This window comes from Drosophila yakuba, chromosome X, assembly GCF_016746365.2.
Source record: "Drosophila yakuba strain Tai18E2 chromosome X, Prin_Dyak_Tai18E2_2.1, whole genome shotgun sequence".
NCBI lineage: Eukaryota > Metazoa > Arthropoda > Insecta > Diptera > Drosophilidae > Drosophila > Drosophila yakuba.
Window position 1 is genome coordinate 2228709 of NC_052526.2, and position 18394 is coordinate 2247102.

Consider the following 18394-nt stretch of genomic DNA (forward strand, 5'->3'; position numbering starts at 1 on the left):
AATTTCAGAGACATCCGACATGATCGCATAACCCGTGCCCACAGCACTGGCAAAAATGGTAGTTAACTTTTGTTCATTTCAAATTTGTACATTTTGTTAATAATTCAGCAAGCCATTTGTAAGTTAGTGACTACAAATGCAAACAGGCGTATACGTAATTTTGGCATGCCAGGGTTAAGAAATCACGTATACGACTCGTTTTATTGAAATGCATTTTTGAAAAATTGACTTTAACCTTTGGATTGCTTACCTATCTTTGTGCCAGATACAATTTGGAAAAATCTCTGGCAGCTTGGCCCCAGTTGTACGCGTGTGTGGGACTTTCATTTCGCTGATCGGTGCCCAAACCTAGAAGCCAAAGATGCGCTGCGAAGCGGGCCCAACCAAGCGTATAAAAGCGCTTTGGAAGCGCAGCTACATTTCAGTTGCTTCAAAATTATCGCCCCAAACGCCTGCCGCCTCAGCGAATTGCGATCGTTTTTCGAACCGTTTTCGAATCTTTTTTTGGAGTATTTTTTTTGTTTGTTTCTGTGTGGCACAATCCAAGCTACGAACATGTCGTTCCTGGGCAACACATCCGATCTGGAGTGCGAAAAGAACGAGTTCCCGCGGCAACGACCCACGGGCATCATCACCAAGGTGGCCGCCCACAAGCTGTCCGCGGAGCCCAAGTGGACGGACAAGCGGGAGGATGACTCCGACTCGGAGGTCTCGTCGCCGGATAACTTCCTCACTAAAGGTGGCCATGGCCCAACTAATTCTATACTATTATAACTATTTCCAGGGGATTACCATTAAAGTTATTAGATCCTAAATCACTAAGTGTCCGTTTGTCAGAGAGATATGTCCATTTTTATGGGCTTAGAAAACCAGATAAACTTGTGTTTAGATAAACTGAAGTTTTGGATAATACTACTAATCAGTATTTCAAGTGCCATTTCGAATTAGCCATTTTACTAACCCGGTAGTTGGAGAGACTAACCACGTAGCTTAACCAGAACGTAATCGTACTTACAGGCGCCTTCCTACTGACCCCATCCTACGAGTTGTCCATGGAGCGGGCGGCCCTCATCTGCGAGAAGATGGCATTCAAGGGATGCTTCAGCTTGACCAAAACCGCTACAGGCATTCTGTTTAAATTCTCACACCCAGATGACTATCAGGCGGTGTTCAAGAAGGGCTTCCACAAGGTCACCGGGGCGCGATTCTACCGCAAGGTGAGCCCATCCACCCACACCCACATCTCCAGTGATTGGAAGGGCATTATGGGGCACAAGGTATGTGCCACAGCAGTGAGGTTAGAGGTGCAACACCTTCTCAATTCAGCTCGAAAGTCCTGCGAGAGAGAGAGGGTATCTATCATAAGTGTAACTAAAAACGTGCCCACAGATTCCAAAATTATGATCAGTAATTCGAATTCAATACTAAATGCTTTTATCGTTTACAAATGCAGACTTCTGACTTTCAGAAATATTTATGCAAAACCTTCGCTAAAGCACAAAATACGAGCATAATGTTAAATATGAAAAGTTCAAGACCAAAATTATCTATTGGAGATTCGTTGCACCCGAATGGGGCTATGCCCGAGACCCAGAAATTCCCAGAACTTCCCATCACTGTCCATTTCACTGCCAATGCCACACATGCCACCTCATCAGATCCTTCGATCATTCAGATCATCCGAGCATCTTTGGCCAGACTAACCCAACCGACAAGTGAAACATGCAAATTTTATTCTACCCCATTTTGCAGCAAACATTCTCGCGCAGCGTGAGTATATCCACATTGTATAACCACATCGACTGATGACGCTCCACTGAGATTGGAATTGACCCAGCACACAAACACAGACATTACCCTCAGAAAAAATAAAAAACAAAATCCCCATATATCCATCGATCGACCTACATATGTAGCTTAGCCTAACCATGCGCATGCGCAGCAGTCACTCTCCGTTCTCCCTTCGTTCTCTTGTGTGACCCACAGATAGCCATACCGTGTCGGCCCAGGAAGACCTTCACCCTGTACGTGCTGGATGTGCCCGAGGATCTGCCCGTGGAGGATATCCGGCATGCCATGTACAAGTTCGATTCGGTGGTGGAGGTGGTGCGGCTGCACATCTATTCGAGCCTCGCCAGCAATGCCGCCAGCAGCTCCTCCGCCGTCGCCGCCAGCAGCTCCTCCGCCGGCGGGGACAAGGGCGTCGAAGGTGAGCAGATCCAGCTGCTGCACACGCCAACCCAGACGCTGCGCCGAGCGGCACTCCGAAGTAAAGTACCCTCCAATTGGTAACATGTGAAAAAATATTGAAATTATGACCCGACCCTCTGCCCTCATTCCCTTCCTTCTCCTTGCAAGCCTCTAGTTGGTAAATCCTGCCGTGAAATGGCCAAATAATTCCCTATCCACTTTGCAGGCGTCTCCAAGAGCGTGGGCTCTGTGGTGGGCGATGCCATCGAGAAGGCCGAGCGTCCTGAGCGCAGAGAACTGCCGCCAGCCGTTATCCGGGTAACCCTGGCCTCCATGGATGAGTACAACATCCTGTTGCAGAACGGACTTAACTTCTACGATGCCACGTTCTTTCCCACTGAGGCCAACATCTCGCTAAAGGGCGCCAAGATCGATTACAAGCGCAGGTAAATTGGCTACAAGAGGTTTGGTATACCTTTCGCAACTGGTTCTTAACAAAGTTCTTTCTAGACTAATATTATACGTTAAGTAGTTGATTTAAGCCCTTTTCTCGTTCGCAGAATGCTCGATGGCTCGATTCCCGGACGGGTGAGGGAACTGCTGCCCGTTTTCGATGCGGCTGGCTTCTGCAAGCTGCCACCGCCCACCAGCAAGCTAATAAAGCCGCCGAGGTCGTAAATCCAATCCAATCCAATACGATCCGATGCGATGCGATTACGATGACAACGCGTTCCGGCCAAATAGACGGGGCCCCCATGACGACCACACTCCGGATTCGGTACTACCCAGTTTATCTTACCCTACTTCGATGTATACTACACACATGCTATAAAGCTGTTTTCAACGGATGCCAACGTTTCCGCTCGATCAGCCGATCCGATCCGATCCATAATAATTCTTTTTTTGGCTACCATCTATGTTTTTGTTGCCTTTCTATCTATATATCTATCTCTCTGTCTGTCTCCCCTGTGAACTTTTCAACTTTGCTAGTTTTATTATTAAAGGCCCATATAAGGCGTAGCGTCTAATTCGTTTGATTGTCTAACAATGAAAAAAAAACAAAAATAAGCAAAAACACAGAAATGAAATAATAAAGATGAAATAAGAAAAACACTTTTCAATGGCAAACGGAAATGGAAGCATTCAGTGAATTTGATGTGTATATTATTGGGCAAATGGATGGATTCATATATGGCAAAGCACATCCTGTTTGTGCTGTTTCATATTTCCATTCACAGAAGAAAAAGACAACGCTCGGCTATTGGTTTAAATAATTTTTTTTATTCATTTTGCACTTTATTTATTTTTAGTTAATTCATTTAGTTTTGTTTTAGGTATACATATATCTTGATTGATTCAACAACAGACAAATTTTTGCACAAAGCTCAACACAAAGACATAGATCGTAATATATATTCGTAAGCATATCAATTACCATACTGTCGAATGTCTTGTATATCGTATAATAATAATTAATTGATTTAAAGCATATAATAGATGTATATAATATATTTATGTATATATATATATCTTGTATCTGTATAGTAGTGTATAGTTTATAGTCTGTTTAGGAAATACTCAAAGAACATGAAACGAATCAAGCGAATCGAGTCAGACACAAGTTTCGTTTTTTTTGTTTCGTCGTTTGGAAAAACATTAAATAGCAAATCGGAAACGGGCAAAAAAAAATAAACAATACATTATGCAAATAAAAGTAGCAATAAAATATATATATATATAGTTTTATAACTGTACGTGTAGGAAATTGAAATACAATTAAAAATGTTACAATAATCAACGATTAACAAAGAATACACATATCGTAGGACACTCGCATCGCGTCCCTTTTGCCGCGGCACATATAAAAACAGACGAGCACGGGAGCAGAAACACGGACTTGGCTGCGGCAAATGGACACCGATTTGGGCACGGAAACCGGCTGGATTCGCGCCAGAAATGTAACGGATAGAATACAGCTTTCAATACACGGAGTGGACAATGTTGTCCTTCTCCACCAGCAGACGGACCTTCATGCAGCCATCGGAGCCGCACGAGAAGAGCCGCCCGAAGGCATCCACGTACACCTGGCTGACGCCCTGGCCAGTGTGCTTGAAGAACCCGTTCTTGGCATGCTCATGCGGGAACGTATTGATCAGCATGAACTGATTCATGTCCCAGATCTGCCGGATAAACACGGATTAATAAACAGGTCGCCAAAAGTTGCCAAGCCACAGAAACCCACCTTTATGTCACCCTCAATGGAACCAGTGACAAAGAACTCCTCATGCGGATCCAGAGCAATGCACTTGATGGTGCTATCATGGGCCTGTCGAGGAATTAAACAGGATTACCAATCGTTTAAACCGATTTGTATGCCAATAACCCACCTGATAGCGATGGCGCAGCGTACGTTGTCTCACATCGAAGACGCAAACGTCGCCGCGTTTGCCGCACGAGATGAGCACCTGGTGCTGCGGAGCAAACACCAGACAGGACGAGCCTTGGTCGTGGCAGGTGAAGGCTGTAAAAGAAATTAAAAGCGCTCAGACATTAAAAACCCCATGACATTGGCTAACATCAAACATACCCGATACACAGGACTTCTTGTGGGGCAGCAATGTGTCCCAGATGTTGATGTTCTTGTTCTCGGAACTTTGACCAGCTGCAAAATAGATGCAATGTAAAAGGGGCTCTTTTGGGAACAGGCGGTGTTACAACATCACAACTCACCGCTAGCCAGGAGACTGCACGAGCCGAGGAACACGAAATCCGACAACGCCTTGTTGTGGCACTGATAGCTCTGCAAAGTAAGAGGGCATGGATTAGAAGGGTTTAGGGTCAGGGATGGAGCCCGATCGTGTGCCAACTCACTATAAACGAACGATTGTTCTGTGAGGCGATGCCCGCCTGCCAGAGACTGAGCTTGCCGTCGCCATCACCGATGCCGAACTTGTTGCCCTGCTCCGAGAAGCGGCACCGCGTCACCTTGGCAAAGGTACCCGAGGTACGGGGCGAGCAGACGGGCTGCTGGTGACCCCACTCCCAGATCTGCACGGATCCGTCCTGACCTCCAGTGAGATACAACGGCATCAGCGGATGGGCGCTCATGCGCTTCACATTGTCCACCTTGTGACGCAGCACCTGTTTAGAATAAGCGCCGTCATTGCAATTAATCATAGAATGCTTGCGAGGATTACCCACCATGGATGTGCCGCGTCCCGATTGCGAAGCACTTTGTGTGCTGGCATTGGACTCGCTGTAGGCATTGCTGCTACCTCCAAATTGGTTTCTGCACATAAAAACCATTGAAAAATTCCGCATGATGCAATTTGTTTTAGCTTGACTTACTGCTCCTGCGTTTGAATGATCAGGAAGGACGAGCTGTTGGTGTCCGCGTCCTTGGACAGGTTCATCATATCGTAGTCGCACTCGTCCTCGTACCAATTCGGCGACTCCAGCAGCAGTGAGATGTCAAACTCTTGGATCTCACGCGGATTTGCAAAGGCAATCATCGAGGAGCTGTTGTTCTTTAAGCAGAAGGACAATATAGACTCGTGATCCTTGTGAATGATGCGGATGTGGTCGGTATTCTCGATGGTCGAATGCGATTGACCTGCACAGAAAAGTTTATTAAAATAACCATAAACACAGACTGTTAAACGACTCACCCTCATCCGTCTCGTTGTCGTTGTGGGTGTGGTGCGATCCCCGCGTGCTGGGCTCCATGTTCTTGCCAAAGATGCTCTTAATGAAGACCTCCTGGGCAGGCTCCTGACGCACCAGATAGTTCCACAGTCGCCGGATGGGTCCAGCAGATGAACCGGAAACGAATGGAGTGTTGTCCTTATTTAGGAGCGAGCGGTACTTGTGGATGGCCAATCCGTTGATGCCGCTCTCCGCATAGCATCCTGGTATATAATTTCGGGACGGTGGCCCACGGGCTATTAGGTCGCTCAGGGCGAAGTCCTGCCAGCGATTGAGGGTCCTCAGCACCTCGTGGGAGAGTGGACTGATCACAGGCAAGTCTGCACGAAACGGGTGGACAATATAGGAGGGAACTTTTAGTGGATGATGGCGAGTGGATGGATGAAATGTTACAAGTACCCTGCAGTTCGATGCCGGCCACCTTCACCAGCTCCTGGATCTTGTGCGTGCTAATCTTGATGAGCGCCAGGCGCAGGATACTCCACGAGTACGACGTGGGATTAGTGTGCTCCGTGTTATCCTTGGCCTTTAGCTGCGATCGGCTCACATTCACATCATCGTCATCCTCCTCCTCCTCCTCGTTGTCCGACTCGTGCGAGTCGTCCGTGTCGTAGTCATCGCATTCTAAAAGGGATTAGCCATGTTACCTAGCGACCAATTACGTGGATACTCAAATACCTACCGGTTGTGGGCGGTTTGGTGAGGAAGTAGGAGAGCATGGACGTCTCCGGCGGCATGAACTGCTCCCGGTACGTGGGCTTGTCCTCCTTCATGTTGCTTGAAGTGCTGTTCTGGCTGAAGCTGCCTAGGATTTTCATGTTCAGTTTCATGCGTTGTTTTGTAATGGAAGTAACTGTGTTCCAAACGCTATTCTCATCAGCCGGCTCTTCCGATGTGGACCCAGTACCGCCACTTGCTCCACCAGCTCCTGCCACTGCTCCTCCGGTCACCATTTGAGTGGGGGGCGGTGCAGCAGCGGGCTTAATGAGCAACTTTTTCATGCCGCCGCCGAAAAGAGTGGACCAGGTCTCGTTGTTGAAACTCTGGCCACTCAGGCGGTACAACAAACGGCTATCGCAGGTGGAGAGCGAGTAAATGAAGAGCGCCATATAGGTAGAAACAAAGGACTCCAGCAGCAGCACATTCAGTTTGGGCACATCCTCATCCTTCTCCCGCGCCAAAAGCGCACGCAGATTGGTTACACCCGGCCACTTGGATGGAGTGGTGCACACGCCCGCCGGCTCATCCGTGGAGTACTTGCGCCTGCGGCCATAGGCATTCCGGCTGCCCACCAGATAGCTGCACTCGAACGATGAGTTTATTTTGGCTATATTCTCCATTCCCGGACTGGGGTAACCGTTGAAGGCCGAGTTGTTTACCACAAAGCTCTCAGAATCGCAGAGCGACTGGTAAATGCAGGATGACAGCGCCACGGCCAGATCGCGCAGCACAAAGATCTCGCTCAAAGCACTGGGCTCGATTCCCGGGAAGGGCAGCACCTTAATGATGCTTTGCAGCATGTCCACCGTCTGGGACTGCAGGTACTTGATGGGATCAGCGATCACCGTCTTGTTGCCCGCCACACAGGCGCTGAGCAGGGGCAACGTGGTGGGGAAGGGCAACGGACTCAGTAGCTGCTGTTGGGTCTTCTCTTGCTGGAGCTCTTGCAGAAGCAGCACCAGTTCCATGCGCACGGATGCCAGGCCACCGCCACTGGCGCCATGTAGGGAACAATAACTCAGCAGTGTGCGAAGTAGGGTTTCGTTGGCTAGAGAAGAACGTATTCCATTAGATACGTACAAAAGGATGTATCGAAGATGAGCTTACCCTTGAGCCATCGCTTGCGTTTGGCCGCCCGCATCACTTTGGCCTCAAAGTCCTGTTTGTCCTGCATGAGGATCTCGTGAAGCGTAGGTCGCTCGGTGCTGGGATAGATGCTGGCGTTCATCTCCTTGTCCCTGGCCTCGGCATCAGCATCGCCCGATTCGTGACTCGACTGCTCCGCTTGGCTGCAGTAGTTGCACAGCTGCTTGAGCGCCTCCACCTCCCGTTCCAGCCACATGTACAGCTGGTAGCGCAACTGCCCGCCATCCACTTCGAAGCCGGTGGCCAGCGTGGACAACTCCTCCATGAGGATCTTCAGACAGGCGACGAACTTAAGCTGCTGCGCCATAATGTCCATCTTGGTGTCGTTGCCATTCGATTTGCCTCTGCCTAGGATAGAGGCCTGCGGCTGCGGGGTGGCCAGCTCCGGTTCGTCCGGCTCCAGATCTGGGTCTTCTTCCTCGTCCTCATCATCCCATTTGATTTCGAACTTGGCTTCCGGCTCGCTGGACACGGGTGCGCCCCAGTCGAAGGCATCTGCAGTGTTTGACGCAGCGGCTGGAGTTGCTCCCCACTGGTCCATGATTCCCGTGTTGATCAGCTCCTCCTTGTTCTGCTGGGCACGCTCCTGCGCCTGGCTACCGGCCACACTGCCACCGGAATCGTCGCTGATCTTCTGGGGCAGCTTGTTGAGCACCTCCAGCGCCAGAGCCGGGCAGCCGCTCTTGAAGTGTCCATGTGCGGTGGTGAAGTACAATTGCCGCTCGATGGGCGTTATTGAATCCTCCAGCTGCAGCTGTTTGTCGCAGGCCACGGCACTGGGAGCAGCATCGCCGGCATAATTGAAGCCGGACAAGACCACATGCGCAATGCGTTTCTCCTGCGCCGACAAGGCGATGTTCTGCCGGATGAGCAGCGGATGGGTGCGCAAATAGATGTAGAAGTTAAAGACATTGGGATTTGTGGCCTGTGGTTCGGGACGCAGTAGATCCTCCTCCCTGTAGCTGCTGTGCAGGCTGCCCACGTTGTTCAGGAGCAGGGTGTTCAGGCTTTCCTGATACTTCTTGATCGTCCAGTAGGTCATCGAGCGCAGGAAAGGATCGGGATGGGCGCGGCTGAGATCACAGCGTCCGGTTTCCGCATCCGTGCCCAAAATGTGCTCATGCAGCAAGTGGTGGTAGTAGCAGCCCTCGCCGTCGCCCTCATAGAGTCGAGCTATGATCAGTGCCAGTTGGAAGTCCTCCAGCTTGTTCATGCACACTTCGATGGCATCATTGAGGCTATTGGCCAGCAGGAAGAAGGCCACCGCGTGCTCGAATCTCTGCTTGCCCAACAGCACAAAGGCATTCTTTAATGCCGCCTTGCGCCAGCGATCCTCGGCAAAGTTGTTGCCAAAGAAGGCGGTCATCTTCTCGTCCCGACGTGACCGGAACAGACCCCAGACCAGGGACTTCTTCTTCATGGCCAGGTAATAGATGGCCGCGTCCAGTGGCTCCTGCTTCTGCTGGTAGGCACACTTGGCCAGCTTCTCCACGCATCGCCGCAGAGTGTTGATGTTCTTCAGCCAGTAGCCGACGCCCAGATCCCGCAGCGTTGCCCAGCGGAGATCGCCTTTGGTGTAGCTGGGAATGAGGTTCAGCAGCTCCTCCTCGCTCTCCGAGTGGAAGGCCCACACGATGTTGGAGGTGCCCACGCCCTGGCGCTGGAACTGCGCCCGCTGCTGGAGCGGCAGGCAGCGCAGCAGGTAGGTGAAGTGTTTCATGGCCAACAAAAAGCGTAGTCCACAATCATCCAGGGAGTCAGTACTGGTGCTGCCGTCCTTAACAGCTCCCGATGCCGCTCCACCGGCCATTCCGCCCGACTTGCCTTGATCGGCGGCAAACTTGTCGGAGAAGTCCGTATTGCACGTGGCCACCGTATCGGCCAATGCCAGCAGATGCATCTGGTCCAGCGAGGAGAGCCCCGGCAAATGGGTGTGGGTGAGCAGGCGCGATAGAAGCTGACCCTGCCGCGGACCAAAGTGCGAAATGGAGTGCTTCTCGGGCAGCGAGAGACGGCGCTCCTGGCGCTTCTTCTCGTCACCCTCGCTCAGCAGCTCATCCAGATTGTCCTCCGAGTTGTGCATGTCGAAGAGTTCGTCGTAGTCCTTATCGCCCTCAGCATAGTTGTTGCTCTGACCCGGCGTTTCACGATCCGCATTAAGGAGCACCCACAAGGGTAACGGTGGAATCGAGTTGATTTCCGCATAGTCCAGCATCAGCTCCTCGGGAATTTGGGTGGTGCTGCCGCGATGCTCCGCCTGGATGTTCTGATCCGCCGTGTAGCTAATGCTTAGGGTGCGGGATCTCGACCAGCTGCGTTGTCTGGCATAGCCATCATCGTCCTGGCCAACCGTGCTCGAACTGTTGCCACTCATGCAGCGCACCAGATGCGCCAGGATGGCCTTCACCCAACGGATCTTGCCACAGTTAAGCAGCTCCATCAGCTGCTTGGGATGGTATTGCGGCAGCACTGGGCAGGCAATGCGAGAGGCCTGGAACAGACCGAAGTCCGTCATGTAGTCATCGTTGCCACCGTCATCAGCGCCACCGCCATATGTTCCAGCTCCTCCTGCGCCGCCGGCACCGTTCATGTTGGCCATGCTGGTGTTGCCGAGACGACGCTTCTTGTCGTGCGACAGCAGCTGCAAATTGGCCGTGCTCACTTTGCTTATCAGAGGCATGGATGCCACATTCTTGAGCCGCAGCTGTGTGGACTCATTGGCCAGTGAGCGGAGATCCTCGTCCCTAAGGTTACGGGTATCCGGTACATCATCGCCAGCAGCAGCCGCGGCGGCAAAGTGCGAAGAATAGTGCGGCTTCCACTGCGAGTAGACGTGCATCTCGGAGTCCATGGCCACCACTAGAATCCCATCGCGAACCCAAGAGATCTGCATGGGCAGCGGCGGTAGACCGTCGGCGGTCTGAAGATCTATCTGGCGCAACTTCATCCAACGGATCTCGTCCACAAAGTTGGGCTGCGCCAGGGAACTGGCCTTTCGCAGGATGGGACGATTCACTGAACGCGACTCCTTCATCGCCTTGATGTTTGCCTGGGCAATGTCCGAGCTAACAGGGGTGTACAGCAGTATTTTGCTGCCCACCGCGACGGTTAGGATGTGAGAACCATCCTCCTTGCTCACCCAGTCCAGTTGGACTAGATGCTTCTGGGTCAGCGGACAAGTGTTCCCGTTTTCGGCGATGCTCTTCCGCAGGGATTGCAGCGTACTGAAGCTGGGCACAGTTAGCAAGCCTGAGGCAGCGGCCGACGGTTGCCTATTGACGGCCAACTCAGGTGTGGTCTCGCCACTCCGTGGGGATCTGCTCTCCGAATCGTGGGCGAAGGTGTGCAGGACCTGGTTCAGTCGTTGCTTCTTCGCCAGCAGCCGACTGTCGTGCAGGTAACTCAGATCGATGCCATGACCAATGTTGATTCGCGGCAAATGGACATTCTTCAGGTGAATGGTGTCCTCCAGCACCCACTCACTACCTCCGGAGCTCTCGCACTCGTAGATGGCCACGCAGAGGTTCACATAACGCGAGTCCGGATCGGGTCCTTTGTTGGGTCGTGTGAAACTCTTGCCGTACTTGTAGGCACAGGCTATCCGGCCGGAATAGGCCGCACTGATGTTCAGCGGCTGGCCCGGAATCTCGATGGCGGAATGCTGAATGCGACTGAACATCTTCCACTCGCTCCAGTGATAGGCATCACCCTCTGTATCCGGATCATCCTCATCACCGATGGGCTCACACTTCCAAAAACGCGATATGGAATCCGAGCAGGCGGTCACAATGATGTACGGCGCAAAGCAGGCTGGGTAAATGCTGGAGCTGCTCAGGTGACCGGCGGCCGGAGAGGCATGGATGACGTCCACGCCCTCGGGCAGAGGCAGCTCTTGGGTACACACCTTCTTGGTGGTAATCGAGATGTGCGGCGCCTCCACTTGTGGACCGAAGTGCTCGGCTCCCGTCAGCGTTTCGGCTCCCTGTGACATTCGCCTGGGATTCGGATTTCCACCAGCACCATCCTCATCTGGCTCCTGGGTGAGGTTGCTATCCGGCACATACATGGCCGTTTCGGAAAGGAACGAGCTCTGCTGCTTCGAGCTAATGACTATTCGCCACATGTGAATGGTGCTGCCGCGCAGGGTTTTCTCGATGTTCACAATGTAGAAGGGCTCCTCAAAGTCCGCATTCCGCTGCAAATCGACAATGGCGTCCATGTCCGACTCGAGCAGTGCGTTCAGACGCGGCTCCTCCAGATCATGAGGATCCGTCTGGGGCGTTCGCTGGCCACCCGTAATCAACTGCGCCTGGAACACGTGCAGGAACTGCGTATTTTGCCAGTCGTGCTTGGCATCCGAGATGGCGTCCAGCTGCAAAATGCAACCGGGTCTCGCCGTCGACTGCTGGGACACAACCTTGAGCTTGTCGTGCAGCGCCGATCGCTGGGCCCGCATCGTGGACGAAGCATTCGAGATCATCGACGACAGCGAATGCGACTTGTGCAACGTGTTTAGGTTCTCCGAGCAGGAGATCTCAGCCAGCAGGGTGCGGGCATCGATCACCGCCTGGTAGACGCGCAGGTTCTCGCCATCGCTGGCCACGAAGCAGGCGGACGGAGAGTTACTGTAGCTGCCCAGTGTGGTGCTCGGCAGGAGGGTGGGAATCCAGGCCACATTGCTGAAGGCCGAGATCTCCGGCGAGTTGATCCTAGCCAGCTCGCTGACCCCGCCCGAATGGCACAGCGGTCCCACGGAGTCCACACGCCAGAGGATTAGCTCCGAACAGAAGCCCGTGGGCGTAAATACATCTTTGTCTCCATTGGAACCACCAGAGGGACCGGCTCCTGTTCCTCCGCCCGAGGTGAGTCCACCACTCAGGGGCTGCTCAAACGGTGACATTGGCGACTTAGCCTCCGAATCGGGCAGGTTGTGGTGCGAGGTGGAGACGAGCAGCGGCAGCACCGGGTGACAGGTGATGTCGTTCACCCGGAACCGATGCCCGGAGGCACGGCTCACGTGGCCAATGCTTAATACTTGGGTAAACTTCGTCTTAAAGGCGAACGTTAGCTGCCAGAGATTGAGGGTTCCGTTCGAGTGCTTGGTCACCATGGAAACCGAGGGAGACACGTTCAGTGGCAATGCACTGGCGCCAGTTGCAGCCGAATCTTGCGAGCTACTGCTGTGCTCCGCTCCTCCGACTCCACTAGCCGCAGCACTGCGATCGCCACCAGCCTCATCCTGGTCTGCGTCTCCTTCGCGGTCGCCATCCTCCACATCGGCAGCATCCTCCTGCTCTTCGTCGTGCCTCTCAAAGGTCTGCCCCGAGTGCTGGTCACTTTTCAGGGAGGAATCATCCGCGTGTCCCTTGTGGAACTCATCCTTGCTGCGCACATTGTTCGCTATGTCGCGGAAGGCCAGCGGATGCGTGCCCGTGTTGAAGAGGCTGACCGTGGTGGACATGGACATGGCGTCGCCCAGAGGGAAGGCCGAAGGAATACGAGTGGAGAAGGAGACCTGCGCCTGCCTGAACGAACCGGGATAGTAGTCATCCAGCCACTCGATAACCCAGATTAGGTAGCTACCGTCCACCGGGTGAATGGCGAAGAGCAGATCCGGACTCTGGTGCCAGTCGCGCAGCAAGCACTCGATCTTATTGTCCAGTGAATCCACCAGCTGTGTGATCGGATGGGCCGGCTCATTGTTTAGCGAGTTCTGTGACGTCGTGTTGGACATGGAGTTCAGATGCAGTCCGGCAACGCCTCCTCCGCCACCCATTCCCGTGCCTGCCGTGTGCTGCGAATACCGGCTGAACTCCTCGCCGCTGTCGTCCACGGACACCGACTTGGAGGAGCGCAGGTACTTCTTGTGCGCATGCGCCTGCGAGTGGGAACCGTGTGCATCGTCCGGCAGATCAACGCCGCCGGAGGAGGCGTTCCCATGACCGTTCTCCTCGTCGATCACCTTCTTCGTGAGCTCCTGAAGTATGGCCTCCGCCTGCAGCGTAAAATGCATCTCCTTGTTGTTCAGCCAGTGCAGGATAAAGACATTCTGGTTGGCCGGATCGCTGGTCTGCATCGATGGCACCAGCGGGATGTCCGTTTCCGCATTTATCGACGCGGCCAGGTGGAAGTGCATACCGGGTGTAACGCCCGATCCCTGGAATCCGTAAGAGTGAAAATCGTGTACGCTGCACGAGGATGGTAGCGAGGGTATTGGTCCCAGATAGTTTGTATAGCTGGCCGGGGAGCTACCCATGGCGCCCATTGCACCTGCTGGTCCTCCGCCACTCGCAGCGCCTCCACTGGCCGCGCCCGTCCCGGCATTCGCTCCGGCCTTCATATGCCGACGTATATGAAAGCAGGTCTTCATGTGCTTCAGCCGCTGCATGAACCGATGCTTGTGCCGATGCGTACGAAACTTTGGGTTCTGCGAGGCCATTGGATCGAACTGGGTCATGTTCACCATCCCATCGTCCGGCAGCACCGTCTCGATCCAGATGCGACAGATGTTGTCCAGACAGGACGTCACCAGCATATTGGCCACCGAGCCCTTGGGCATGTACTTGCTCGTCTTGCGCCACACAATATTGGATACGGCTCGCGGATGGGCGATGTACACATAGGTGAAGTTCAGCTCTCCGCCAGAGCTGGAGCCGGTGCCATCGTCCACTCCGTGGCGACCCGATGCCGTCGTTCCGGCGGTGGAGGAACCCTTGGCAGGGAATAGGACCTGTTTGTTCTCATACCAGATCTTCACCAGACGATCGTTGCGTCCGCAGGTGGCGAAAAGCGTTCCGTCCGGACTAAATGCCATATGGTAAATGGGTATGGCCGTCTGGCAGCTCCATATGTTCTCCCACGTGGACACATCCTCCGATTGGGCGTTGCTTGACTGCTTGGGCTCCTTGCTTTCGCCAATCTCGAACTTGACACCTATTCGAAAAACAGATACTGATTAGACGGCGATTCTTGGACAAGGAATTTGCAACGCAAGAAATACATATATACAATGCCAGCTTTTTTATTGCCAGTGGACTGATATCAAATAAATAATTACAAATGGAAATTCAGCAAGCAGAGTTTCAGTATCATCCGCTGATGGTTTGCATAAACAGAACATAGACTAAACAAAAAACCGAGCATATCGCTTCTTATTGCAAAGGCAAATAAAGGTATGGAGGTCTTAAAAGCCAAAAATCAAATTTTACAGTACGCAAGAAGAGAAATTTTTAAGGAACTTGTACATGCTTTTATGAAATCGGTCAATAAAACGGAAACACCCCACTGACGACAAAACGATTTATAAAACGTAAAAAACAAAAACCCCATTGCAACCAATTTGCATTTGTGATTCATCTCCGCCCACGCAAATCGATAGTTGGCCACAAACACACATATATATGTAGAAATGGGCTGTTGGGCAGTTGGCTCACCCGTATGCTCCTCCTCCTGCTGGTGAGTGGGTGACTTGCTCTTCCACAGCTGGATGTTGGTGCCGCCGGTGAGGAGACGTGTGCCCTCCAGATTCCAGGACAGGGTCACCACGCTCGAGTGGCTGGTGAATGAGCCCGTTTGCACCCATCTGTGGGAGGAGGGGGAAAATAGAAAATCAAGTTAGTATGTCTTTGGGCTTCTTGAATCCATTCATAGCTCACCTGTAATCCAGAAAGTGGGTATTGTGTTTGCTGGACTCAATCACCGGCGTGGGCTCAAAAATGCAAATTTTATTTTCATAGGCTGCTGCTATTTTTCCGGTATCGGTGCTGCAGTCGAGGGCGGATATCTTGACATAGCCATGGTTGGCGCCCGGAATGATCTGGACGCGCTCGAAGGTGCTTGCCAGGATGACCACATTGCAGCCGGCGGCGTAGGCCTGGAAAATGGAGAAATGTGGGTTTTGTAAGTACTGCAGATAATCTAAGAGTTATACGATCGTTGTGTGCTTTCTCAGCTATTTGTTTTCGAGTGGGCTATGTGTATATAGGGCGGGTATATAACCTTATATCGATAACAATACCCCAACTGTCCAGTTAACTGGCTTATCAGGCTGGCTGACAAAGCTCTTGCCACATCATGTTTGGTTACCTGGTTAGCTAAAGTGTGTTTGATTTATTTGTTGAGCTGTCGCTGATATGCTCATTATCGTCGGCAGAAATTAGAATACCCTGTTCAGGTGGGTGGGGTATACTATTTATAGTGCGAATACTACTAACATGAATTAAATGTCTAGGAATTATTTACCGCATAACGATCTGAGTCTTTATCTTTATGATTGGTTCATTGATTCCGCAGATTACGGATACCCTATTTAGTTACAATTGCGATAAATGGTGAATATCAATAGGGAATCTTTTTGCAATTGCTTATCGCGACAATGAAATAAAAAACCTTATTTTGCTATTCAATGAATTCTCTATGATTTTAGATGAACAAGGGTATTACCAACTTCATCACAAACTAGTCACCTGCTAACTTTTGGACATTAAATGGTTCAACTACTCTGCTTTTCTGTCGGCATTTATTTTTAACTTTCTGTTTTCCCATTCCCAAATGTCAGCTTAACTTGTAGTCTGCTAGATGACTTTATGCGCATAACTGCGATTATTAACTATAAAAATAAACACCGAAGATACTTTTCAATGGAGGTTTTTCCAGCTTTTCGCTTACCAACTCATTAGTTTCCCCACAGATAAGATTACTTTATGTTATAATATGTTCCCTGCTGAAAAAACCGGGCTTTTGTACGGAAATTATCAAAATGGATGCAACGGTATAGCTATACTATTAAAATTCTACTTCAAATGCGGTTTTAATAGGTTTATTATTTTTTGGTTTCCCCTTCCACCCGCTAGGTGGCGCCCAGGTATTGTGTTCATGCCGACCGTATACTAAATAAATATACACATATGCAAACATTCGAAATTAAACAAATTGAAATGATGGCAAATGATATGGCGCAAGGCGGTGGGCAGTGGGTGGGTTTTGGTTCGTCTGTGAACGGGGGACTGTGAACGGCGGTACTGATTACAGAATAGAATATAGTAGAATATAGTATATAGAATGTACACATACGCCCCGTGGGGCCTCTCATTAGAATGGCGAAATGTGCACAGCAGTTAATTATGCTTCCTTTGCGTTTGCAGGAAAACACAGACCTTGTTCTCTACATCGGATAAACATTCTGGTTGAACATATAGCACATATAGTACACATGTCTCTATATGTGTAATGTTTATAACTCGAAGTTGACATAACGAAGTTTATAATGGGCTCTCCAACCTTTTCCGGTTAACGCAAAAGGGTTAATATACAAAAATGACCAGATTGCTTTGAGTATATGGTACTATATAGTATAGGGATCGAATTAGGCACATTATAAATGCGTGCTCACGTTTTTTATTATGGCCGTTTATAATTCCAATTTGCCATTGACGTGGGTCGGCGAAAGGAGTTGAGGGGGGGGTGCTGGCGGGGAGAAAGGGTGTGTGGGTGCGGAGAGGGGCAGCTTGCAAGCTGCGAAATTAGGGCATCAAAGGCCACCTGACCAATAGAAGGGTACACACACGCACACTTACTCACACTTCTATATATACATGTGTATATACTTTCAAGCACACACTCTCACTGCAACTGGCGCATGTGAGCGTGCGGCTTGTTTACTGCCAGCACTTGACCTTAAAAAAATAAAAAAATGTAATTAATTGCTGGCCAGGTATGTAAATGCAGGTGAAAACAAATATTGTGTTGTATTTGTTGTGCCACACACACGAGCTGCACACTTTGTTGTTATCGAATTTTTGCACAGCGCCAGCAAACACGAAAAGTTCTCTATCTCATCATTTGCATTTGATTTTTTAATTGACCACCAAGTGTGGCATAAAAAACGATATAAAATTCAAACACACATTCGCACACACACACACACCGCACACACGCACACCACACACACGCAAATATGTAAATAAAAACATTAAAGACGTGCTGCGATCGGTTCTGGTTGGAATGACGACGACGGCGACGATGATGATGATGATGCCCCGTTTCCAATTGGAAACGTATTGGGATTGTGCTAAAAAATGTATTCAGGCTAATCGAACGATTTGGGGGGCGTGTCCGGAAGGTTGGGCGGCTAATGGTGCTCATTCCGCCAACGATTTTCACCCAATTCGATCCGGATTCAGATTGAGATGGCTCTACGCTTACTGTAAATGGTATTCCTTCCACGGAGCCAATGGCGAAGCACCGGTCGCCCGCATTGCAGGCGCCGCTCAAAATCTGATGACAATTCATAATTTACACACAGTTGATTATCACATCACAGCGCACGGATATTGGGGGCTTGGTTCTTTGGTTTCTAGCACGAATTTTCCTTGCTTCTTGTAACAAACGACAACAAAGTGACATTACATAAAAATTAGAGTTGGGTTCTTGGCCAGCGCGGTCAATCGAACTATCGATATTAGGGATGTCACGGCATGGGGGGCGAAACATCGGTTAAAGAATAATACCTTATTATTTAAATAAGCTAATTCGAATTATCCGAATAAGTTTTCACTATTATATTTTAGATTAGAATATCAAATAAATTAAATAAATATGTTGTTTCTAATGAAGAGCTAAATTTGTTAGCTTA

At 50.6% G+C, this 18394-nt stretch overlaps 2 protein-coding genes across 6 annotated transcripts; one reads left to right on the forward strand and one right to left on the reverse strand.

Annotated features, from left to right (window-relative positions):
* Positions 1 to 421: 421 nt before the first annotated feature.
* LOC6524006 lies at positions 422 to 3230 on the forward strand. 5 transcript variants are annotated; one of them, XM_015189943.3, is made up of 6 exons: positions 424 to 739; positions 1018 to 1217; positions 1753 to 1770; positions 1987 to 2269; positions 2417 to 2636; positions 2751 to 3230. In XM_015189943.3, exons 1-6 carry the CDS (start codon positions 556 to 558, stop codon positions 2866 to 2868), a joined length of 1023 nt encoding a protein of 340 aa, XP_015045429.1. In that variant the 5' UTR covers positions 424 to 555; the 3' UTR covers positions 2869 to 3230. The 5 variants fall into 5 exon arrangements, with proteins under 5 accessions (XP_015045426.1, XP_015045428.1, XP_015045429.1 ...); XM_015189940.3 differs by lacking the exon at positions 1753 to 1770 and having other exon boundaries at positions 422 to 739; positions 1018 to 1277; positions 1987 to 2209; XM_015189942.3 differs by lacking the exon at positions 1753 to 1770 and having other exon boundaries at positions 423 to 739; positions 1018 to 1277.
* Positions 3173 to 18173, reverse strand: LOC6524008 (dmX-like protein 2). Its single transcript, XM_039370176.2, has 15 exons — positions 17965 to 18173; positions 15417 to 15634; positions 15195 to 15343; positions 7723 to 14694; positions 6578 to 7663; positions 6295 to 6519; positions 5859 to 6215; positions 5539 to 5803; positions 5392 to 5479; positions 5062 to 5331; positions 4921 to 4990; positions 4778 to 4852; positions 4578 to 4711; positions 4433 to 4516; positions 3173 to 4370 (listed from the first exon to the last, which is right to left on the reverse strand). Exons 1-15 carry the CDS (start codon positions 18049 to 18051, stop codon positions 4170 to 4172), a joined length of 10281 nt encoding a protein of 3426 aa, XP_039226110.1. The 5' UTR covers positions 18052 to 18173; the 3' UTR covers positions 3173 to 4169.
* Between the last annotated feature and the right edge of the window lie 221 nt (positions 18174 to 18394).

Bases quoted from the DNA above. Each gene is read 5' to 3' on its own strand.
- LOC6524008 (XM_039370176.2), bottom strand. From the start codon at position 18,051: ATGAATTGTCATCAGATTTTGAGCGGCGCCTGCAATGCGGGCGACCGG. The intron at 6,216-6,294 runs GTACTTGTAACA...CGTTTCGTGCAG, and splicing joins GGCCGGCATCGAACTGCAGG to ACTTGCCTGTGATCAGTCCA. The intron at 4,853-4,920 runs GTGAGTTGTGAT...TCTATTTTGCAG, and splicing joins GTGCAGTCTCCTGGCTAGCG to CTGGTCAAAGTTCCGAGAAC.
- LOC6524006 (XM_015189942.3), top strand. From the start codon at position 556: ATGTCGTTCCTGGGCAACACATCCGATCTGGAGTGCGAAAAGAACGAG. The intron at 740-1,017 runs GTGGCCATGGCC...TCGTACTTACAG, and splicing joins GGATAACTTCCTCACTAAAG to GCGCCTTCCTACTGACCCCA. The intron at 1,278-1,986 runs GTATGTGCCACA...TGTGACCCACAG, and splicing joins AGGGCATTATGGGGCACAAG to ATAGCCATACCGTGTCGGCC.